Raw genomic sequence first — 26,294 nt, 5'->3', positions numbered from 1 at the left:
AGGGGATCTAGTTAACATTGCCAACTTACTCAGTAGACTACACCACCAGGCTCTCAGAGTCTGTGTCAGACAAGATGTGCGCCTGTCCATGTGCCACCAAGAAGTTCTAGCAGCCTGTGTAAAAATCCCAAGAGTACACTGTCATGTGTGGAGCAGACAACTGCAGTGCTGAATGCAGACACTAGCTTTACTCTCTTGGGGAAAATATGTAAACTCATTTTTGTGAAATGGAACTAATAATCCCTACGTGACTAAGTTACTGTACAGTTACGTGGTTAAACGAGATGCCTTCTTGACATTTCCGTTTTCATTTGTATTTGTCAAGGATGTTTTAAAACAATGTTAGAATTTCTTTTCCTTCATTTAAAATGCCATATATATATACATATATGTATATATATATGTGTGTGTGTGAGATATAATATATAGCATTTTTATATAAAGTGTTGTTATAATACAATATAAAATATTATATATATATATACTCTTAACATGTACAAATAATGTTTTTTCTTAGTGTTATACAAAGTCAACATATGTTTTGAAGTGATTTTATTGTCACCACAAAGATTTCACCAGGGTGCTTAATATAGAATGAATCCTTCCTTGTCTCATATGACAACACTAAATAACATTTTAATTGCCAAGCATTTAAAGTTATTATTGAAGTTCTCTACTTACGGTAAAGTATAACCTGACTAGAAACACTAGCATGTAGTTTTAAAAGACATTAAAATTTTTGCTTGGACCTTTACTAAACAGGGGAGAAAAGTAAGGCTTACAAATAATTCTGGTTAAACACATTTTGATCCTACTATCTCACTATTCTCAACTGTATGTTCATATTCAAAGGTTACATTGTGTGCATACATATGTGCCTGTGTGCATGTGTATGTGCCTGTGTGTTGTGTGTGTGTGTGTTGTGTGTGTATGTGTTGTGTGTTGTGTGTATGTGTTTTGTGTGTGTGTGTTGTGTGTGTTGTGTGTGTGTTGTGTGTGCGCATGTGTGTATATTGTGTGTGTGTTGTGTGTGTGTTGTATGTATGTTGTGTGTGTGTTGTGTGTGTGTTGTGTGTGTTGTTTGTGTGTTGTGTGTGTGTTGTGTGTGCGCATGTGTGTTGTGTGTGTGTTGTGTGTGCATGTGTGTGTGTTGTGTGTGTTGTGTGTGTTGTGTGTGTTGTGTGTGTTGTGTGTGTTGTGTGTATTGTGTGTGTTGTGTGTGTTGTGTGTGTGTTGTGTGTGTGTGTGTGTGTGTGTTGTGTCTGAATATAGACAAATTCATGCGTGTGTCAACCCTTGGTGTTATTTCTCATGAGCTGTCCAGCTTCATTTTGAGACAAGGTTTCTCATGTTCATCAAATATGGTAAGCTGGTTGGACTTTGAGCTCATAGGTCTGCCTCTCCCTGCCTCCACAGGACTGTGACTACAGGTGTGTATCATTGTGCCTACCATTTTTCCAGGAGGGTTGTTAGGCGAAGCCCTCAGGTCTTTGTGCTTACTCTTCATGTCCCCTGTGGATTTAATTGTCTCTTCAGCACAATCACTTTGTTTTAAAGTGTTATGCAAAGGTGTTTTAAAAAAAAAACAAGTAAAAAAGAACATATATTCAGTAAGTTATTTAATCTGTTTTTTTTTGATCCTTAAATGATCTTGGAAAGATGATAAAATTCTAGTACCAATTTTTATGGTTTAGAAGTGAGGTTCAGTGTTTACAGTACTAAGCCATTACAAAACAGTATGGGCTTTTTATTGATTTGTTTGTTTTTTTGTTGTTTTTTCTCTCACTGACTGTTGCTCAGGTCTATGTCAAGTCAGACACAGTTGAAAGGGCTGTGAGGACCTTACTAGACTTTCCTTTGCAGTTGTTAACATGGAGGAGTGCGAGAGTTTTTGTGATGCTGCAGGACCCTGATGGAATGGTAAGGTTTTACGATAGTAAGGATATGTAGGGCAATGCTGGGATGGGACAGCAGACAAGAGGCAGGTAACTCTGTGTGAATTACTTCTCTTATAGTAAAATATATCTTATGTGTGGAGCAGACAACTGCAGTGAAAAATAGAGACATAGCCTAGCTGATTAAGATGCAGTTAGAAAGGAAGGTTCTGTCCTTGCTAGTTTTATGCCAGTTTCACAGAGGCTATAGAGGAGGGATCCTGGACTTTGAAAATGTCTCCATAAGATCTGACTATCAGACATTTTCTTAATTAGTGATTGATGGGAGAGGGCCATTCCTGGAAGGCTGTCCTGGATTCTTTAAGAAAACAAGGCTAAGAAAGCAAGTCAGTAAGCAGCACTCCTCCATGGCCTCTGCATCAGCTCCTGCCTCCAGGTTCCTGTCCTGTTTGAGTTCCTGCCTTGACTTCCCTCAGTGATGGACTGTCACTGGAAAGTACAAGCTGAGATAAACCTTTTCTTCCTCAAGTTGCCTTGGGTCAGGGGTTTCATCACAGCAATAGAAACGTCAACCAAGACAAGTTTATTTCTGCTTATAGTTTAAGGAGGGTTACAGTGCATCATGGCGGTGAAGGCTTAGTGGCCGCCATGTGAGGCAGCTGGTCTTGTTGCATCTGCAGCAGGAATGCAGGAGGAATGGATGCTGGTGTTTGGCTTGCTTTTTCTTGTTCAGTCCATCCAGGATCTCAGCTTGTGGATCAGTGCTATGCACATTTAGAATGGGTCTGCTCACCTCACAGGCATGTCTCTTAGGTGACACTATCCTATCCCAGTGACAACGTTAGCCATCACATTGCATAAGGGTGGCATGAGTCATGGGAGTTTTAAGAATGGGAACTTGGAGAAGGTCTTAGGGAAGGAGTTGCCGGTCCAATTGTTGTATACTGTGATTTACTGGGAGTGGGCAAGCAACATCAAGTGTGGCAGAAAGAGCTGGTTTAGTTTTGGAGTTTGGAGTTGGCGATTCCTGAACATAGTAGGTGACCAGGTACTTAAGTAGGAGTCTAGCTGGGAAGTGCAGGTGTAGGCATTAACTGACGTGCCACCACGAGGGAGGGACAGATGGAGAGACCTTAAGGGGCATTTGCTTACACATCAGAGTTCTTGAAGATGTCTATGAACAGCCATTCTCTTTTCTAACTTCCATTACCGCATCTTTTCTTTTTTAATTTTTTATAGTACTTATTTTTATTGGATAGTTCATGTATTTACATTTCAAATGCTATCCCCTTTCCCAGTTTCCCCCTCCTTCCATAATCCCTCCCCCAGCTTCTATGAGGATGCTCCCTCTCCCACCCACTACACTCTTCCCTCTTCTTTATATGGTTGTCTTTCTCATCCCTGTGTCCTTGAGGCTGACCTCTCCGTTCAATGAAGCACAAATGTCCTTTTTTCATCCCAGGCTCTTGTTACTGTCAGAGAACTGGGCAGATGCAGTTTAGGAACTTCCTTGATTCTGTAATTACGGAGATGTAATCTCAGTAGGGTTGGACCTATGCTTGCTTTGTTCATTGCTCCAATCGTAGATAGGTAGAAGTGTTTGGTGTATGGAAGACACGTCACTGTTTTGAAAGAATTAATAAATAGAATGCAAACTCTGATTTTATCCGGGACCCTAAGGCCCTATTTATTGGGAATCCTATTAGGGGACCCTAATCTGTATCACTTTCTGCCGTGTCTCAACTCTGTTTGCTTCATCGTAGCTAATTCCAAGTTCTTGTCATTTCCTGTACATGCTAGCCTTCACTCCTTGTGATGTACTCTTGCTCATTACCTATTTTCCCTTTTATAAACTCAAAAAACTGACTTGATTGTCACCTTGTCAAGAGCATGTGCTTCTGATGGCTTCTCCTTTGATGGCTTTCTCAGCCCTTACCACTGAATGTAGCATAAAGCCATTACATGTGTGCTTCTACCTCACAATGCAAATGTTTTGAAGCTGAGGAACACGATTGTCTGACTGTATCCCTCACAAACACACAAGATGAAATTATAACCCCCATGGCAGTAGCTTTAGGGTATCCCATTTTGCAGAGGTGATTAAGTTGTGAGGATGAAGCTCTCATATGCAGGATTAGTGCTCTAATAAGAAGATCCACAGGAATAATTCACCCTTTCTACCATGTGAAGCCACAGTGAAACATGACTTTTACAAACCAGAAGGTTTGGTTCTGGCCAGCTATTAAATATGTTGACACATTAATTTTAGACTTTTCTTGTTCTCCAGAATAGTGAGAATACAGTTTCTGCTCCTTGTGAGCTAGTCAGTTGATCATAGTTTGTCAGATCAGCCCAAATTGGTAAGTCAGGGGATAGCCATCATTTGAGGTCTTATCCTTATCTCTTATCAAGTTCTTCATACTCTATAGCTATTTGCCATTTGTGGAGTGAATGAAGAGCTAGGTGAGAAAATGGAGGGATAACAGAAGCAAGCTGGCCACTTAGAAACACTCCGTTAGGTGGGTAACTTGGAGTAAGTTACTTGGATTGGGTGAGGATCATTTATTTTGGTGAAAAAAGTTGATAGCCGCCACCCCTGATCTGAGCATTCCGATGAGATGGGTCAATCACATTTGTTGGCATTCTTCAAAGACAAGGAAGTGATGGGATTGAATGAAATAACTTCAAGAAATTGGCTCACACACCATGATGACTTACAGGACTCAATTGATACTGTGAGACTGAGGCTAGAGACTATGAAAAGGTTACAGTTCAAGTTCAGACTGAGTCTGATGAGGAGTCAGAATGAAATATGAATACTTTGCATTGGATAACTCCCTCCTGGAGGCAGGCCCTTGTTCTACTGAAGCCTCTGGCACACGTAGGGAGCCCTCTCATGCTCTGGAAGACAATTTGCTTTTCTCAGTGTCCACCAATTTAATTATAAACATAAATATAGAAGATTGACCAAATATGTGGGACCTGTTGTCCAGCCACATTGACACATAAAACTACTAGCTACCATGATGCAGAATATCATAAAGGTTCCGAGATGCTAGTTGGGAACTATTAGCCAGATTCTCTGAGCTGGTTCTTTGCCCCCACTTAGAAGAGCTATGAAGATGCATTGTAGGCACTGGATTGTTATTTTGTTTTGTTTGGTTTTTTTCGTTTTGTTTTGTAGGACAGAAAATGAGATTTTTTTCCCCCCTTATTCTCCTCTGAGTTTCTTTGCAAGTCAAGGATACAAAACTAAATTTTGTTTTCCACAGACAGCATGGACAAGAAAGGCTTCTCAGTGTACATTAGTGATGGAACCTTCCAGAATGAAATACACATAAGGAATGATACCATTGTTCAGTCATGGATTGCTAAAGAATAAATCTATGCCTTTGTCACTCACAGTTCCCCAAAATAGAATAGGAATGAGCTAAAACACCCCATGTGTGCTCTTTTTTCTCTGGAGAGATCTCAGAGTCCATGTTTTGATCTGTGTTAGCAGAATAGCTTTCTAGAAGGCAGTGTCTTGAGAACTCTAGTATATATGCACAGGATGTCTTTCTGGAGGATTACCAATATTTCTCGAGGGTTGGTCAACTCTAACAGTAAAAAAGGCTCTTGGGAAACTATGAAGATAGCTCTGTTAGTGAAATGACAAGAAAAAAGTGAGGACTTTAGTCTCAACTACAGAAGCCTTATAAGAAGCTGGGCATGGTGACAACTGCTTACAACCCCAGCACTAGGGATATGGGGTAGGAGGATCCCAGGGGCTCACCGGGCAAATCATGCTAGTTTAATTGGTAAGAGCCAGGTTCCAGACTCAAGTGAGAGACTCTGTATCAATAAATACGCTAGGCAGCTCCTGAGGGACATCTAAAGTTGACATTAGATATCTACGCCCAGGCACACACACATAGTCACACTTCCTCTCCAACGTTCAGCTTCTCCAATCACATAGTATGTCCACCCTGTAGCTCTACAGAATTTATTATCTTTCTTTCTTTATTTGTGTTTTCACAAAGCTGGATCTCTTAAGGACTTCCACCTCCCAAAGTGAAGAGGCTTGTACTGTGACAACAGAAAAAAAGGAGACCATTCTCTATGTCCTGGGTACTGTACAACTATGTGTGTAAGGAGTAATATTAGGAGACACATGCTTCCCGTGAGGCAGGTAGCATCTTCTGGTATGAAGGCCATTTTCCACAGGCCTGTATCTTGTTGCATTCAGTAGAGAACGGGGGTAAAAAGGAAGGGAAGGGGAGCACTTGAGAACAATGCTAGCATTTTCTTCATTAGATTTCAACTGACACATGTCTAGCATTTACATGGAATTTTCTGTAGAACCAATCCCAAACTGCCTCATGTCAAAATGTAAATAGCTGACAGAAGAGTGCATTTGGGAAAATAAAACAGGAGACCACATTGACAATAAATCATAAAATTTTATTTGTGATTATTTAGTCATACACATTTTTAAAGTGCACTTGCAGATATCGTGCATTTATCATAGAAATATGCCACAGACTGTTATTTCTCACTTATTTCCTATAGATTCATTTTAAAGTATGTCATAAAGAAGGAATAAATGAGTTCATATGATGCTATTTATTGATTATAAAAATAAAGAGACAGAAAATATTTATCAATATTTAAAAGTACACGTCGATTTCAACAATTTTGAAATCATACGAGCATTCAAGCGTCGTCAGACCCATTTGTCTCATTATGTATAAATTTCAGATACGATGTTTTTGCTGTTGTAGCGTGAAGCCTATGGCTCAGTGCTGTGTAATCTAGCCCTTGTTTGAACGTTAATTGCTCTCATAATGAAGGTGACTATGAGAAGCAGACCGAGTGGTCTGTGCCCAGTGACAGTGTGGCCTTCACTAGATATCCATCTTGATATCTTATTTCATCAGGAGCACAGCTTTGCTATTCAAATAAAAATGACCTGTGCTCCATTCCTGGGCAGTCTGACACCTGTTTCAGGGATGAGTGGTGAACAGTATTTTAGTCAGGAAATAATCTCCCTTCCAGTGTCCAGCACCAAAGAGTGAGTTACTTCAGCAAAGGGGGATGTAAGAAAACTCTAGAAAACCCTCTGCCAGGTTGTGTTCCCCTTGTCATAGTAAATAATGACATGACTCTCTTCAATTGTTCTTAATGGGGCTAATTGCATGTCCTTAGAAGCAGTGTTAAAATTACAGGTAATTTTTAATTACAAAGTGTTTCCTTGGAAACAGTTTCCTGTATATGAAAGCGCACTCCGTTCCAAAATAGTTCATTTCGCTTACAATTAGAAATCAAAGAGTGAGCACGGCATAGGGCAATTTAGAAATTGTCACACTAATTGCCATGAAAAAGTTAATTTTTCACAGCAGACAACTGACCGAGCATATCCAATTAACTGGTCCACAGTTACTCACCAGCTACTTCAGAGAAGAATTATTCCATTTTATGACCATTAATTGGTCACTGGCATTAGACATTGTTTTCCAATTTAGACACTTATTTAGAAATTATATATGCATAGCTATCAAATTTGGAAAGAACTGATCATAATGATTACAATTGTTATTGTTTTTAAAGATCAGCCTGTGTTGGTAACATCAAAGTTCACAGCAGCTGTCTTACAAATCACCTTAACACACCGGCTTCACGGCTAATGGTAGGCCTCTCTTTGGTTCATAAGGTGTTGCCCTGGAAACCATCCTGATACAGTCCATAATAGGGCAGACGCTGAGGCAGAGAGTGCAGCCTGTACATGTGTCGCTAACAGTAGGCAGGTGAGTTTCTGGATCGAACTGTATAGCCTGCAAATAGAAATCAAGAGAGTTGAGCCACTGTCCACCATTGTCAGGAATGCCTCCATTTTAGCATCTGCATCTCAGTCCCTGTCATGGAGATTACCACACCACACACCACAGTGATGCAATGACAGCAACAGCTGAGCTGACAGGAGAAAAAGAAGCAGATGAAACTCCCTTAGATTAGAAATGCAGTGTTTACCGTTCACTAGAGGTTTTTCCTTCCACGTGTGAGGAAACATTCTGAGACACGGCACTTCTGCTCTCTCCACCAGTGGAGCACTCAGGTTTTGCCGATGTGACCAGTTTGGGGCAGCTCATACCGGCCAATATTGTATGCTTTTATACAGATCCATTACCCTCACACTTTTTGTTCTTTTCTTCATGCGTGTGTGTGTGTGTGTGTGTGTGTGTGTGTGTGTGTGTGTGTGTGTACACCATATGTATTATGTGTGTAGGTGCACATGTACACATGTATGTGGAGGCATTCATGCGTGTGAATATAGGAGCCAGAGGAAAACCTCAGTTGTAATTCTCAGGAATGTCATCTGCCTCTTTTGACATAGGGTCTCCCATTGGCTTGGAGATAACCAATTAGGCTAAGTTGTGTGGCGAATGACTCCTGAGGATCCTCTGTCTCAGCCTCCTTGGCACTGTGATTTCAAGTCTGTACCATTCTGCTGGGCAGTTTTACATGTATTCCACATATGCATGAGTACATGGGAGGTTGAACTCAGGCCCTTGTGATTGCCAGACAAGTACTTTACCTATTGATCCAGCCCCAACACACTTTCTGCACCCTTTTATGCTGGATAAGGATAATCCCAGGGGAGATAGTGATTATAAAATACAGAACAGTAGAAAACAATCGGTTCCACAGTCAACTCTGAGTTTTGAGCTCTTGCAACTTGATTTTAAGCATTATCTTACCTCAACAGGACAAAATGTAGAAGGGACAGGTAGGCGCGCTCTTGTCCCATTCTGGCCCTACATCTCCCAGCTATAAGACATTGGGCCAACCCTCTAGCGCTAACTCTGCTCAAGATTTTGACAAGTTTTATAAATTTCTCCTTCTTCCCTTCCTTGCTCCCTTCCTCTCTCCCCCTCTCTCTAACTCCCTCCCTTCCTTCTTTTCTCCTTCTTTCTGTCCTACCCTCCATCCCTCCCTTCCTCTCTCCCTATCTCCTTAGGCTCCTCCCTCCATCCTTCCTTCCCTCCCATTTCCTCACCCTTCTTCCCTCTATCCTCACTCCCTTGACACTCCTTTTCCTCTCCTCCTACTCCCTTGCCTTCCTTCCCTCCTTCTTGAATTTTCTCTTCATGACACTGTATGAAAAAATAAAAGAATAGATATACTAAATGTGAAGTGAGGACTGAGAAGCTGTAAGTTCACATGGCGACTTGGCCATGGTAGGCACGGAAGCAATGGGGATGCTGTGGCAGTCCTCAAGGGCAGGTTGAACTTTCCACAAGCACAGTGCAGCTATGGGAGAGGGTAATGGATGAGGGGAAGCGTCCTCCCTAGAGCCTTGCTGCTGTCTCATTTGCAGAAGTTCAGTCATGCTCGAGCTTTTTGGAATGTCAAAGCATGGCTTGAGGGAGAGTAACAAGGGAAGCGAAGTCCTTCGGTCCTACTCTCCTCACTTCCAGAGGCCAGCCTACAAATCTTCTGTGTAAAGACAATTTCAGGATTATTATGGCCTTTTGTGTTTGATTCTTGTATTAGAATCTAATTTAGTATGGACAGTCCTTGTTAGCAACAAGTGATTGATTCCAAGAGCTTTAGGAATACTCAAATCCGTGTGTGCCCAAGTTGCCGATATGAGTGTGTGCAAGATTTGCACCAGACCCTATGTTCAGCTTTCCTATACATTTTAAGTAAGCTTCAGATATAGCACTAACACAATTCCAACACTGCACGTATAGTCATTAAGCTGCTTTTTAGGACGTAGTGACAAGAAAAGTTTACATTTTAAAAGTGGATGGAAACTCTCCCAACTATTTTGATCTGAGACTGGCTGAATTCATGGATAAGAAAACCTCTAGACATAGAGAAGCAATGCATATAGACCTTGATTTTTAGAATTGCCATTCAAAGTTACATTTAACCAGCTTTCTATTCTGATGTCCATAAAAGTCAAATGGTCTTTTTCAAAGTAAATAAACTGTATTCATTACTTTTTCTCATTGCTTGACAAAATAGCTGAAAATTGGCCACTTAAGAGAGGAATTATATTTTTATAGTTTGGCTCATAGTTGGAGAATGTAGCCCACTGTAGCGCAGAAGTATGGAGGTGGTGCTTTGCATACCTGGTCATGTTGTCTCTGCAGTTTCGAAGCAGAGAGATATGAGTTCTGGGCCAATTTTCATTCCCTTTGTATTCAGCCTACAACTCCACCCACTGTAGGAGCTGCCCATACTGAGAGTGGTTCTTCCAGTCTTAATTAAACCTATCTGGAGACATCTTCACTGACACGATCAGAAGCATGTCTCCTCGGTGACCATAAATCTCCTTAAGGAGACAATGAAAGGTAAGCATAGCAATTGTTTAATGTAACGAGGAGTTAATATTTTAGGAAACAAACTTCAATAAGTTCTGACAAATTGTAAGAAGGTTTGTTTAAGTTCTTGCTATGCCTTAGAATTATTTCAGACTCATAATTGATTGAGTAAAACCCATTTCTTCCCCTTTATGGTCCCTCGTTTCTCTACATTGAAATCTGGTGAGGTTATTGAGAAAAATCAAACAATTCTTAGATATGTTATAGTTTGATATTGCAAACACAAAATACATTTCATCGATGACTTTCATTTTCAACTTTTAAAGTCTTTGAGACAGACATGACAAAGGATAAGTGAGTCTTTCTGGTGCATGGTTAGGATTTTTTCTCTCATTATCCTTGCTCTTGTTATTGATATTGGACCAAGGCTAGAATCCCAAGGTAATAGCTACCAGCTCTAAAATTTAAGATCTTAGCACCTCACATTTAAGTGATAAGATGTCTATGCTTAACTCTGGGTAGTTAATCACAATAAAGACAAAATGAAAGTAAAAGCTGACATCAACATTTTCAAAGTGACAAGAGGTAGGCATCTGTTAGCTAGAAATGATGGTAATCAAATGAAAAGTTGTGTCTATCTATAATCTCAAATTAAGAAGGAACATGGTTCTGTCTGTCTGTCTGTCTGTCTGTCTGTCTGTCTGTCTGACTACTGACAGGGTTTCACAATGCAGTCCTGGATGGGTAAATGACCTGGAACTCAATACATAGACCACATTGGTCTTGAACTCAGAAATCTGGCTGTCCCTGCCTCCAAGGCAGGGGTTAAAGGTAGGTACCACCATGACCAGAAGAAGGGAGAGACTTTTAAAAATAGAAAAATAGCATTGTAGGACTGTTCGGTGGGTAAAGCATTTGCTTCAAACCTAATGCTCTGAGTTTAATGCCTGAAACTGGCATAGTGGGAGAAAAAGGCATTGTCCTTTAACCAACATAATTTTACTGTAAGAGACACACATACACAAACACACAAACTAAATACTTGGATACAATATAGAGAAAACATGTCTGAAAACTATGTAAAAATTCTCTTTGTATAACATGGATACCCCATTAGTTTGAATGGAGTGAATGATCTATCTATACTTTAAAGTGGGCATTTTATTATTTATCTAAAAAATTCCATTGTTCATATTAGAAGATTTTATTGCATACTTACTCATGGCTTGAACATTTTAATAAAAATAAGGGTATGCTACAGTGCTAATGATTGTTTGTAGCTTTGAACAACAGGTCTTGATGAAAAATATATTTTCAAGGTTTCCAATCCTTTTGATTGGCATCCTTTCTTCCACTCATTCGGAAACCCACCAAGTTGAGGTCACAGTTGTGTCAATGCAATGCTGTTACAAACAGTGCACAAGCTGGTGGATGAAGTCATAAGCTAAAGTCACAGAGAAATGGGTGGGATGTATTCTGCCAACCCAGGAGGAAAGGGGTGTTTAATCTGCCTTTGGTGTCTTGTGGCAGGCTATCGGGCGAGGTGGAGAACACGCCCATGCTCACTTCTGCTGGCAGATCAACCAGAATCATCTTCCAGTCTTTTCCAGCCATGATGAAATTCATAAGACCAACATCTCCAAGTCTGTGGAGGGAGACTGTTTCTTTTCTTTTCCTTTTATAAATTACCGCTGTAAAACCCCAATCGATACTGAATGGAGGAGAATCCTCTATAGACTGAAGGAATCAGGCCCTTTAAGGAGCTTGGTGATAAATGACAGTTCTGCTCCCGGCAGTCAGTGCCAGATCATAACCTTCCTGAATGTACATTATTTTGCATGAATTTCGGTTTTTACTTAAGTTTCCCTCTCCAGCTTCTTGGGTGATGAAATGATATTAAAATAATATTGTGCACTGTAAGATGCTGTATTAGTTATTTTTCTCATTCCTGAACCAGATACCTGAGCAAAAAAGCAATTTGAGGAAGGGAAAGAGGGCTTATTTGGGGTCACTGTCCTGAAGAGGGAGTCCAACATGGTGGGGAAGTCATGGCAGCAGCGGACAGCCAACATGGTGGAACATGCTCAATGTGGGAGGGGCAGGAAGTAGAGAAAAATGCTGGCAATGCTCATCTTTTCTCCCATCTTTACTCAGTAGGAATCCCCAGTACAGGCCATAGTGCCTCTGGAAATAAAGCGTTTATCTTGTCCAAAGAGATGGCACATCTGTGAGGTGTGCTTGCTGCATTTACAGAGGACCCAAGTTTGACTCCTAATTTTCAAGTTGGGAAGGTCACAACCACTCCAGTCCTAGTGGATCTGAACAGTGCATGCACACGTGTAGTACATGTTCCTATTGACACTAAAAATATACAAGTAAAAATAAAAATAAACACACACACCAGGGCATTATAAGGACCTGTGATGTGGAGACCTTTTTGGCGTATGTGGTTTGAATTCTACATCTAACAACAGAAGACAGTTTCCACCCCTAAAGGAGAACCGTGCCTTGCAGCAGCATCTTAATTCCCACAGCGTTCCTACCTGGTAGCCAGAGTCATTACAGGTCATGTAACATTTGCCGCAATTGATACACATTTCCTCATCGATCAGGGCCACAACTTGCTCCATGACGTTCAGCTCACCAAACGTCCCCAGGTATTGCAGTGATTTTCCAATTACATCCTAGAAAATGGGCAGTGAATTAGTCATAATGCTCAAGTTAAAACAAATCCTTAATAACTACTATCTGCCCATGTTCCCCCAATTTGACCTTACACCCTATTGTGTTTACTTACAGGGTGTCGTGTATTACAGTTCTCAGAGAAGCACTTTCTGTGACACTGAGCTTACTTGGTTTTGAGGGACAGGCAGTATGAATACCCAGCTTAGAAATCCAAGGCCACTGGCTGTGGAAATGTCTCCGTGGTTAAAGTGCTTGACTGCAACCACAAGGATCAGAGTTTGGATTCCCGACACTCACATAAAACCCACCATGATATATAAAGTGGAAAGCCATTGAGGAATGTAAGTGATATCTGTCTTATGATTCCATATGAATGAGTGCAGGCACCTGCACATACACATCTGTATATAGAACATCCAAACACACACATATGCACATAGAAGAGACAAATGCACACAAATCACTCACATACACACACACACACACACACACACACACACACACAGAGGGAGAAGGAGAGGGAGAGGGAGAGGGAGAGGGAGAGGGAGAGGGAGAAAATTATAAGACTTAAGTAGCTGAACTCAATTTTTTTCTGCTGGGCAGCCTATAATAGCATTTTGTATACAGATATTAAAATAATTCTCTTAGGTTTCTGTAACTTATATTCTAGAACTTGAATTTGGAAGGCTCTAAAAGCAATGTAAAAGTAATGTAAATAGGACAAAAGTTACCACATTTACATCAATGATTTCATTTCACTTGGGATGAGGGAGAGGAAAACTAGCGTACATCCAGTCTTTATTGTGGATTTTTTTTTGATTCTGTGACTTTCATTTGAAAGTTGCTCTGATAGCTCACTCACCTGTTATGTCTTGAAGAATATATTTCTTTATTGAGGTATTCTAATTTATGCTAATTAATTAGGCTGATCTAGGTTCAGTTGGATGCTCTTTCACTCTGAAGGAACTAGCGACGGCTCCATTCACCATTGAAAATCTTTCATGCGGTTACACATGGCTTTGTTTCTCATATTAATTGAGATTATGCTTAATATGGGAAGCACAGAGGATGTTGCTTCAACACTAGGAAGCACTTTGTCTCAGCAAACAAAACAGGAGTGTAACAATGTTTGTCAAATCAGTGTGCTGTCAAGAATTTCTGCTTTTGTTTTTAACCTTTAGAGTGAGAACGGTTTGTTTGAATTCAAGGTCTATGTTCAAAGAGGCCAGCTCTTGCTCAGAATCCTGGTTCTACATCGTCTTGGCTGTTCTATTTTCTGCCCTCTTTCTGGGTGGCACGATGGCCAGCCTTGATTATCAACGTGATCCGCCTTAGAAGAAAGAGGGAACCTGAATTGCAGAATTAACGGATTGGTCTGTGGCCATGTCTGTGGCAGACATTTTCTTAGTTGCTAATTGGTAGAGGTGGACCCAGCCCACAGTAGGAGGTACCATCCATGGGTAGGTGGGCCTGGGTTCAATAAAATTAACTGAATAAGGTATGGGGCACAAGTCAGTAAACGGTGTTTCTTCCTAGTTTCTGCTCTAGCTCCTGCCTCCAGGTTCTTGCCTTGAGCTCCTGGAGGCTTCCCTTGATTGTGAACTGCAATTAACTCTTTTCCCTCCCAAGTTGGTTTTGGTCATGTTTTATTAGAGCAACAGAAAAAGCACACCGAAATGCCAAGGACACTTGAGCACTTAGCGATTACTGTGAGCTTTCAAATGGAGACAATGTCCAGATTATCCCTACACCCCCTTCATATGCTTTCAAGCTTCACTGTTGCCTTGCGCACTTTCCTTACCGTGCGCTGAGGCTGAAGGTGTAATTTCAGCTGCATTGGAGTGTGTGTGCAGATGAGCCCTCGCCATCCAAATCTCTGTTTCTGTTCTGATCTGTCTCACCAGCTCAAGCTGCATTTCCGGTTGTGTAATGAGCATTACTACCAGTAACAAGTACTGTAAATTCCTCACCCACTGAACTTATAAGGGACCCAGAACGATAGCACCCTTCGGCTTTCCTTGACATTATGAGTAGCATTGGGATTTTTGTTTTATAACGAGGGAGACCTAGCATTTACTCCCATTTCTCCTTTCTCTAATGGCATCTGTTGTTATATTTTCTGAGGGATCTTTTTGAATCCTCTTCTGCATCTACAACCATTTTCAACGTGACTTAACTCCCCATCATTTTCCCAGCCTTATATATCTTTCAAAGAGAGCCCAGATGTCTCTACTTCACGAGAACTTCCTCAATCCTTCTGTATCCTTTCCTAACCAAATGGCAAAATGCACTCTTTCTCAGTTCTCTTCTTCCCATCCTTTCTCCCTGCCCCCCTTCTTCCTCTCCATTCTCCACCTCCACACTCACTGCCTTCTTTCTCTCTTCCTTTGCATGCTCTGGAATAGTTTATCCATTCTGTAGAAACCAATGATAAGAGACAATGTTTGAATTTTACTACACTTCGGGCTGCTGTCTTCATTTAAAATCATTTTCTTATTTAAGCCACATCCATTTTGGAGATGATGTGGTGACTGTGATTTAGGATATGAAATCAAGTAGACAATGAAATAGACTCTCAGGTAACCGCTGCCAGACTCCAAATGCAGTGATCATATGCACTCTGCTGCCCTGACTTGCTTGTTCCTCTCTAGCAAATCCCACCTCACATTGCAAATACAATTTTAAGTCTTGATTCTTATGTTTTATCTTAAGGAAGAGCTTTTTGCTTCTTTGAATCAAGGACAGTATATCCTGTTTCTGCAGATCATTAAAGCATAACGGACGCTCAAATACTTGTTAAATAAATATGTCTTTTGTATATCTAGGCTTAGGCTCAGCAGTGATTGCAGAGTAATAAAAGATCTAGTGGATATTTTAATTAATTTGGGCATTGAAAATGCAAAAGATAATCAAGGAAACTTGAACAGTTTAATATTTTCTAATATTTCAAGATAGTAAATGCATGAGCTTTCTATCTGGCTGCGAAAGACCTTGTGTAATAGGAACTAACTTTTTAAATGCAAATAAATCAGTCAAAATATCTCTTGTGCACAGTCTGATCATTACGAGAGAAATCACTAGTTAAATCTTCAACTGATGAAAACCCCCAGATTTTTTTCTCAGAAGAAACATACATCCCCAAGAGATTTTTTTATAAAAAGCAAATCTATCCTCTCTTAATATTAAATATGTCTTTTTGCTGTCTGTTTCGAGACTTGCAGCTTTCACTTAAAACATTATTTAGAACAAGCCACTTAGGACAAGTTTATTGGAGCCTTTACACGTTCGTTACTAGCACAGGGGTTAAAAATGTACTCCTTATGGTTAAGTATACCATGTACGTTTTTAATCTAGAAGAGGATAAAAGAATAATGTCTGGAATCATTTTGGGAGTATCAAAGAAAAAAATTAAGAAGAATGATCATCCTTTGTGGGTAAAAAATGCAGACATTTGTTGAAAAAAAAAACACCATCTCCAACGATACACTTAGCTGATGGAGATTTCCAGGCATGTCCTCAGATTTGTACTTTGCATAAAGATGTGGCTAACCAGCCAGGCGCTTGTGTTTCAGGTACACTTGCAGATGCTGGGAATGCTGCATTTATTATTCTGCACAGCACGTGCACATACAAAATACATCCTGCTTACTAGAAATGCTTATATCTCACAGAGTCACATTTTAGATTATACTTCACACATCTGGCTTGACTTGGGCGTGTGTGTGTGTGTGTGTGTGTGTGTGTGTATGTACTCAAAGTTGACATCAGTACCTATCTCAATCACTTCCAATCATGTGCACTGAGGCAGGGTTTCTTGTTAATTTCAGCTCGTCTGGCTAGGTGGCTCACTGCAGGGACTACCTGTCCCCTGCTTCCTTTGTCCTACATTACATATGCGTCTCTGAGTCCACCTGGCTTCTGGTGGTTTCTGGGGAACCAAACTCTGGTCCTCACGCCTGTGCAGTAGAGATCTGCTCCGGGCGCCATCTCCCTAGGTGGCATATGTGGTTCTAATGTAAACACTCACGGTTAGACCCAGTGCCCTGAAGTATTCTAGAATCATAGCCACATTTAGGGTAATCAGAATGTCTTTGCAAGGTGGGTCAGACATTATTTCTATTTGATATACATTTTAAGGCCAAAGAATATAGAGCTAGAGGGACTTGATCCTGTGTCTGATGTCTTACACTTTCCTCATCATGAGCAATAAAAATTTATTAGTTTTGACCTCATTTTAGTGCCGATTGAAGTACCTTCGGGTTGTGATTGTTATCTGCTAACTGCTCTTCTGGCTTTGGGTCTTCATAGTTGATTAGCATTATTTCCTACAATTCCTGTAAATATGTGGCCTTCAAAGTCCAGGACCAAAGACGGCATGCTGTGGGAAATCACTGTGACTTCTAACCTAAAGGATCTGTGATTTAAATCATTTGGGTTTAGCTGCTTAATTAGTTTCCTGTGTCCTCATCTGCACCATCACCAGTGCTTCATGTTCTTATCTTGTCACTTCTTGCTTTACAAACCTATCAGGAGAGGAAATGAGATCATTTGGTTTCTTCTCCCTGAATTTATGCTGATTAGTAATAACTTTCTCCTCATAAAAGCCCCTGGGTCAAAAATGTAGTCATCTTTGCATGATTCCTTTGGGGCTGGGTCTCAGCCTCCCTGGTCTGGGTGTGTTTTTTTCCCCCTCTACTACAGTAAGACCATCTACATCCTCATTTTAATTCCTTTCTTCTTCCCTCCCTTGTTGCCCCTCCCTCCTTTCCCATGGCTCTCCTTTGGCCATTTTGAGATGTGGTTTCAGTCTGTAAACTAGACTATCTTGGAATGCACTGTGTAACTCAGGCTGGCCTTGATGAGAAACTGCAGCAATCAATCCCCCTACCTCAGTCTTCCAAGTGCTGGGGTTATGAGTGTGAGCTGCTATGCTCAGCTTGCCTTCTTCTATATTAAAAGGACTCAGATCAATGTCGATGTTTCATCAACTGGTACGTGATTCTCAAAGACAAGGGCTCTCAGTGTATCACAAGCAATGTATAACAGTCAGGTTACTGTTGGTATCATGCATTGCCCTCTGGGCTAGGAGGCAAGCAGGAAGCACTGAGAATTTGAGCTTAGTAGACTGGTGCGAGAAAAGCTGAATAAGGTGAGATGGGGATGACAAAAGATAGCGATTCAGAAAGACAAACACTAGACTGGCCAGAAGAACTGAGAGAAACAAGGTGCCAAGGGGTAGGCTAGAAGCAGGTGAAGGCGGTGAAAGGGGATGGTGACAGAGAAAGCTGTCAGTGAGAGACACATGGCCGTGAAGTTATTATCTGAGACTCTGATCACACTATCCTCCCCTGTGGGGTGGACTTGGGCTTGAAGTGGCAAGTTGCAGACATTTGAGCAGTCCCTTAAGTTAATGAAGCTGTATTCTTTTATCGTACCTATCTTAGGCTCTCAAATCTGTTTTTCCTCCTCCTTTTCAATTCTAAGAACACTCTCTGTGAGGTTGCAAGAGAGGATAATAGGAATGAAGCAGTTTTTCCTTCTAATTGTGATTTAACAATACACCATCTGTGTGAAGAAGTGGGTGTATTTTTTTCTTTTTGACTTTTAATAGACAAAAATACATTCCTACTTTACCTAATATTTTTCTTCAAATCCAAAGCATTCCAGTGAGCTGATCCCATGTTTAAAGCTTACTGTCACCCTTTTGTGTTGATCATTGATACGGGCTTCTCTCCTATGACCACTGATCACTAAGTTTTCTAAATGCTTAATCTTAACTTTCTTATTTCTAGGAAAATACATAGTGGTTATGTTACCAAATTCTGATTGACAGCTTCTCACCATCCTTGATCCATCTTTAGGCAAGTGCCTCAATTGTGACAAAGTATCTTCCAAAAGCACCATAAAGAAGGAAGGGCTATTTTGGCTACAATTCCAAGAGTAGAATCTACCATAATAGGGAGGTCTTGGAGGTAGAAGCCCAAGGCTTCTGGAGTCACACTCTTTCCATAGTCAATGTGGTGGCTTGAATATGCATGGCCCAGGGGGTGACACTATTAGGAGATGTGGCCTTGTTGCAGGAGGTGAGTCTGTGTCAAAGGAAGTGGGTCACTCTGGGGTGGACTTTGAGATCCTGTCTGAGGACAGTCTGCCCCTGGCTTCCTTTAGATGAATAGGTAGAACTTTCAGCTCCTCGGGCACCATGCCTGCTGCTTGGGTACTGCCATTCTTTCTGCCATGATGATATTGAACTGAAACTCTGAACCTGTAAGCCAGCTCCAACAAATGTCCTTGTAAGAGTTGCCTTGATCGTGGAGTCTCTTCACAGCAGTGGAAACCCAAAGACAGTCAGGAAGCTGAGAGGGGTGAATGTTGTGCTCAGCCTGCTTTTTCCTTATTTAGCCTATGGAATGGTGCCTCCCACGTTTAGGATGGGCCTTCTTCTCTCAGTTCAAATAACCCAATATAATCCCTCATAGATATACGCAGAAGTTAGTTTCCCGGGTGATTCCAAAGCTCATCAATTTGACAATCAAGAATACCAGTCACACTGAACTATGGGGTAGCATCCACAACTTCTCCAAACTTCCTGAAATAGATTTACTAAAGGTGGGATACACATGTACCTACACAGAGGCTTTCCTTCTTGGCACACAAAACCTCTAAGGTCACATGAATGGCTACTTCCTTCAGATCCCTTCAGGTGCCCTTCCCCTCAAACACAAGCTTTTAAAAAGGAGTCAAAGCTAAGCCTATGTAGCTGTCTTCTTTTGATAGATGATATTCCCAATGGCTAAGGTTCTTCAATTCCTTTTCAGGTGTTTTTTCTTCAGTGGAGTGGGATTTCCATCAATAGTCTGTAAAGACTTACATGGCTGCTATATCTTGCCCATCCCTAATAGTCATCTGGTTATAAGGTCCATGATGTCATCCTGAAGGGACAGTCCCATTCCTCTCTTACTTCAGTGTCTGTCAGCTGGTTGCTTCTCACATCACTCTTAGCCTTGCGGATTTCCATGCATGCACACATCTGGCATACACTGCTCTTTCCCTCTGTCCACTGACAGGACCTCTTCATTCTAAGCAACATGTTTGCTTTTTCTATTGCTGTGTTCTGTTGAAGCCAGGGACCACACACATCAATAAATCCCCACATGACTCAAGAGATTATTTTTATAACCAAATTCTGCTCAGCTTTTAAAGTTCAACATGATAGATTTTCAACTGCTATTTATTGGTCCATAGACAACTGAGAATATGAAGGCTGCCCCAGCTTGCTTCTCTGGATTCTTCTGGAAATTGCTGGGCAAGTCTCCCTTATTTTTCTTTCTGTGCAGGCCCCTTTGTGCTCTGTAAGTATCTAATGTGGTCTTACAGTTTTATCCAACTGCTTTTCTCTTTCCTTTCACAATTCAATTGAAATAATAAAGCACTCGATCAGGCTGACTGGTCTCCTGCCAACACTGCCTTGCCAGTCTTATGAGATGCCGTCTATCTCCTCCTCCAAGCAGCAGGAAGACGTGATGAAAACATCACTAGTGCCCCTAAACCATTCATTTTCCTACCCAGAAATTCAAAGACGTAAGAGATACATTCTCAGCTTCATAAGGAGAATGAGAATTCATTCTCACATATATCAACAGAACTGGGGCGAGTTCCGGGACTTCATAAGGCTTGGCAGGCTCTCAAGCCTCTGTTATCTGCTGCCAGGGAATAAAGCACGTTTCTCATTTTGCTGTGCCACATGTGAGCACTGTCTTGTCAGTTATTTTGGGCCAGGGGGCAAAGTTGCTCTGAAAGGAGGAACTGCATGCTTTCCCGTACGTGGCACTGTGTGCGCATGCGTGCGTGCGAGTCGTCTGTGTGCACATGGTCGTGCACGTGCATATGACTATTTTAGATGGTCTCAAACTCCGTTATAGAAGCACCTTAGCCACCGTGGAAGGCCACATCTCTTTCTATTTCTTTATCTCATCCTCCTCTTCAGTCTTCTTGAACTGGTTTCGAAGACCTGTCTCTGACTCGGACTTCTCTTTCTTTTCCCTTTGCAAACTAAGCAGTTTCATTATTTAGCCACATGCATGATAAATGCTATCACTTTGAAAGGGAAACCATGATGTGGGGGTGACAAAGAAAAGATCTTCGGGATGCTGGGGCATCTCCAGGGTCCTGTTGTGTATTGCTGGGGTTTGGGGTAATCTCAAGTACTCTCAGGCCACCTTCAGCTTCCGGATGGTTAAAAGAGCCAGAAGGACATGAAGAGTCCTAGTTCGACCAGGGCTTTGCAGTGTAATATTGAGAATGGCCCCTCTTGGTGCCCTAAGTGGGATTCTTATTGGATTTACCGGTCTGTTTCTTTGTTCCCTCAGACTGTATTAAGACTGTTTAAGAAAGCAGCTTGGGGGATGACTCAATGCGTAAGGGTAAGCTCTTCTCTTACAGAGCACCAGAGTTTCGTTCTCAGGACCCAGAACAGGTAGCTCACAACTGCCTGTAACTCGGCTTCTACAAGCACCAATATTCACATGCATCTGTTCACACACACACACACACACACACACACACACACACACACACACACACACCACAATTAAAAAAATAAAGCAAACACGTTTAAGAATGATGTTTAACAACACTAAGCAGCGTAGGGAGATGCCTCCATTGGTTAAAGGTTTTCTGTACAATTGTGGAAACCACATAGAAACCTGGGTAATTGTGGAACCTGTCCTTAACCCCAGCACTGTGGAGGCAAAACTAGGCAAACCCCTGGGGTTTACTGGCTGGCCACACTAGTGGAATCCAGTGTGCTCCAGGCCAACAAAGAGAACCTGGTAAGCAAAAGGAATGACACAAGATCTCTATATTCCCCATCCTCATACACAGGTAGATTCATACCTACACACGTGAGCATGTGCATACACACACACACACACACACACACACACACACACACACACACCATTAGCCTTTTTCTTTTCTGTCCTCTTTATAAATTTCTGTTTGTCAAAAGGAGTTCAGTGTATTGATATTACCACCTATTCCAACCCAGGGACTGTCTAGGGATTTAGGTTCTTATGACTGTATTATCACAAAAGCATTTGGACATTATACTTGGCAAGTAGAATGACTATCTTGAAACACTGCCCCCAACCCTATGTAGAAGAGTGCCTTAGGACATAGGTTCAGATCTTGGTTCTGATAATGCCTTTCCTAGCTGTGTGACCTTGGGCAAATTAGCTAACCTCTCTGTTTTTCAATTACTGAATCAGTAAAATTGGCGGGATACAAGTGTTTCATCTCATCAGGTTATCGAGAGGCTGGAATGAGCTCATTTACAAACACGTCGCAGTGCTTGAAACCTCATAAGGCCTCAATAAATATTAGCTTTTATTATTAATTCTCTGCTTAATTAACACTAATTTATTAAACTCCGCTTTAAATATCACCATCTCTGTGAAGCTTTCCACAATTACCCGAGGCGGGACTAATCCCTTTCAGTTGTCTGTGTTCCCAGAGCATTTTGTTCCTATTTGATTGAACTGTAAATAATTTTTAACATGTGTCTTTTCCCCTTGCTATACCATGTGCTCCCAAAATCTAGACTTCCATCTTTTTAAAATTCATGCTGTATTCCTTCCCCCTAGCAGAATTTCTAGATTACAGTAGCACATACAGAGTACATGCTAGTGATCCATCTCTACAGAGGTAGAAAAATCCCTGGCCTCGGACCACACTTTGTGTTTCTTTGGAATCTCCACCATGCTCAGTGCTCTAAAGATATTCAATAAACATTTGTTCATAGACTGAGCCTGATCCTGACTATCTGCGGAGCAAGAGACCATCCAAACACATTGGTGGCAACAGAATGACTAAAAGAACCAATGAAGAAACCTATTGGGCAGGCATGGTGTCCTTTGAAACAATATGGTCATGTTAGAGTCAGAGAAATTAGAGAAGATTAGAATGGAGGCACGTGAATGAGAAGCTTGTCCAGACAAGATAACATTGTGGGGCCATGAGGTTCCTTCCATTGCAGATGGGAAATGGTACACTGTGATTACAGCGAGAATAAAGAAGAGAGTCATGGAGTTCAGTGAAGCACCAGGAGAATCTGTAAAGAAGCTAGCAGAGGGAAGAAACATACTGAACTAAACAGATGGCTTCAAAGAAAATATCATGCATAAAAGCAGACAATTGAGGCCCTCTATGGGGAGTGGGGAGAAGCAAAGAGAAATAGCATGTCAGGAAGCAAAGGAAGATGGTAGGGGAAACACAGGAAGGAGAATGAAATGGGATGGGAACTCAGGGTGAGCTGGGTGCCTGCTAGAAATGAGCAGTAAAAAGGAAAAGAAAAAGGCTGACGTATAGGTAGGTAGACCAGAACTCTGCAGAAACATGGTGGCAGAACAGCCATGTGGACAGTTCATCAGTTTAAAATAATGAGTGAGGGGTGGGGGGCCTTTCCTGCAGGTAATAGTAGCTACAGCTCCATTAAATACTGTACTGTGCATCACACATTACACACACACACACACACACACACACACACACACAAACACACACAAACACACACAGAGATACACACATGCACAAACACACAGATACATGCACCCACACTCAAACACCTCTTCATTTAAACATGGTAACTGAAGACTTCTGACTTCTCTCCCAGCTAATCTTCATGTTTCCGGTCCCTTTGTTCTCCTATCCCCTCAGTTTCGGGGTATTAATGCAAATGTAGTCATGGAGCAAACATTTCTGAGGAACCTGATTTGGGATTTCTTGTCTCTAGATCCTACTCAATAGGTTCCTGAGTGTCCCAGCCTGTATTCAGCGGTTTCTCCTCATTACAGTGCAGGCTCCATGAGAATAGAAGTCTGCTTGCTCTTTTCATACTATGGTTGTAACAGCACTGTTCTTTGTGGTGGTGGCTGTAAACCAGTTATTATCATGTGACACAATGGATCTATGATGACCCATTGATTGGCTGTTGCTACAGCTAAAAGCTGGAACCCCAATGACTACATAAAACAGAGAAAATTAAACACAAGGTGTCCTTGGCTCTTTTCTGTGGAGTCCTGACCCTGTGGACCAGGACTTGGTTCTTAAGAATCCTTTAATTCTTCTTTTCTCCCATGTCATGATGTTCTTCAAGTCATTCTCCTATTTCTATAACCAGGTCTCATTTGATTTCCCAGCACCCCTTGTTTCCACACAGGATATTAAGTAACAACCAAAGAAAGCAATAAGATTGTCCAATCTTGTGCCTGGCACACAGTAGGCTCTTGGTATGTCATTTGTTTTCTCTTTAACTCCCTAACTATGTGCTCCCAAGTTTATCTATTTCAAAATACTCAATGTAAAGTTTGTATTTCCTCCAACAAAAACCAACCAACCCACCAACCAACCAATCAAACAAACAAAAAACCAAAAAAATGACCAAACTCAAGACACAAAGATTTATACATTTTTTTAGCTCAATAAAACCATCAAAAATTTATTCAGTTGAGTCCTCTTACTTTTCCTCTTACTTTCAATCCCTCCTCATACCTTATCTTTTGTTACTATCTCTGTACCATCTCTTCCAGTTTGTGTTTAATCTCTCTCTCTCTCTCTCTCTCTCTCTCTCTCTCTCTCTCTCTCTCCCCTTCCCTCCCCTGCCTCTCTCTCTCTTCTCCTGCCTCCACCCCCATACTTTATGAGCTTACAAAATGTCTGTCATATCCCCTGAGCATTTGATGCCCAGCTCCAGGCTAACTACTTATCACATGGTTGTTCTAAAGTAAAGATTTCCTGGAAAATATATTAGTTTCAAAATTCACAGCTTGGTTGGTCTTCAGAGTTTCTTATTTCCCTTCCGATTCTGGAGTTTACTTCAATCAACAAAGCAGAAATATCCACATAGCCTGTTATCTAACCTGTCCATTCTGGCATCATATTTACTAGCAAGTAGCAATTAGAGAAGATGTAAAATGTAAAAATGTTTCACACACTATCACATTTGCCTATAGAAGCAAACGTTTTCATTGACCCCATTTCACAGATTTTACTGAGGCGAGCTCACAAGGCTATGCCTTGTCAATCTCATAGTTAGAATATAGGGACTATGACAGAGCAGTCAAACTTAACTTAGGAAACTCTTTCATCATAATTATATTCTCCCAAAATCATATATACTTTAACTGTTTATAATAAACAGCTAAATCTTACAATAAAATAGCATAAATTAAGCAACACTGCTAAACCCAAATTCATTCTGTCAAAGAGAAATACTTCTTAGTCATATTTGAATGCGTTCATCTGAAGATCTTGTGTTAGAAACTTAACCTTTAAATCTGTATATCAATGGTACTTCTTGGTGGGTCTTTAAAAGGCAATTTACACTAGATGGGGTCAGGAGAATGGGGCTTTCTAATGGCATTAGAGCCCTTTTAGAAGATGAAGTAAAATCTGGTTCATGTTATGCTATGGTAAGAAATCCCTCACCAGACTCGAGAGACATCTTCTCATCATGTTTTTGTGAGCCAAACAAACTTTTATTCTTTATAAACTTCCTATTTTTCTGACATTAAAAATAAACCTGACTAAAACACATCACTTATCTACTATGGCTTAATACATCACCTGAACTCAATTTAGTCGAGAAGGACAGAGCAGTGGTATCTCCTCTTCTTATTCCTCTTCTCCTACCACCCATTCCTCTTCTTTTGTAGACAAGGTTTTGATATATATGACTGACTTGGATTCATCTGAACATGTCACCTACAGAATAACCTGGGCTGTTTTGTATTTGATATGGTTGTGGGTATGCAAACTTAAACATGAAACAAAGTTGTTCAAAACTGGATGCACACACACACACACACACACACACATACACACAGGAGAAGGGGGGAGAGAAAGAAGAGAGGAGAAGAGGGAGACAAAGACAGAGAGAGAGATAGAGAGAGAGATTGAATTAGAACAAGAGAAACCTAAGTGAGATTGGTAGGTAGACGCGAGAAATAGTGCTATTGTCCTTACTGGTATTGTAGGGCCCAGCTTTCAGGAGGATCTAAACCAGCTTGAGCTGTAGAGGCAAACCATGTCTTTGAAAAGGGGAGGAAGGAAAATCCCCAACGATCTCCCTATATCTTGGCTGTGACTTTGCTCAAGTTTCTCACAGTGCTCTTGTGGAGACAGTAGAATAAGCATGTATCAGATCTGTCTCTTATTCACACAACTTGATAGAAAAAAAATCAAACATTTTCTCTGAAAATAGTCAAGCATTCAAAGTAAATAAGCTTGAAAGGTAAGAGATAAACATGAACACACCTTAATGATGATTTTTGTTTTCATCCAGAATAAATTCTTGAATCTTAAATAACTAGGCATGTTCTCTTGAGACTGAACTAAAGAATTCCCT

General features: G+C 41.0%; 1 protein-coding gene across 1 annotated transcript in view; it reads right to left on the bottom strand.

Moving 5' to 3' along the window:
* Positions 1 to 6,320: 6,320 nt before the first annotated feature.
* The window catches only part of Dpyd (dihydropyrimidine dehydrogenase), an 864,105-nt gene continuing 844,131 nt past the window's right edge, over positions 6,321 to 26,294 (bottom strand). The window contains 2 exon segments of the mRNA NM_031027.2: positions 6,321 to 7,708; positions 12,748 to 12,888. Coding sequence (NP_112289.2) covers positions 7,538 to 7,708; positions 12,748 to 12,888 — 312 coding nt within the window. The 3' untranslated portion in view covers positions 6,321 to 7,537.

Source organism: Rattus norvegicus, chromosome 2 (genome assembly GCF_021556685.1).
Source record: "Rattus norvegicus strain SHRSP/BbbUtx chromosome 2, alternate assembly SHRSP_T2T, whole genome shotgun sequence".
Taxonomy (NCBI): Eukaryota; Metazoa; Chordata; class Mammalia; order Rodentia; family Muridae; genus Rattus; species Rattus norvegicus.
Note: the sequence above shows the minus strand (reverse complement) of the source record. Positions and strands in the feature narration are given on the sequence as shown.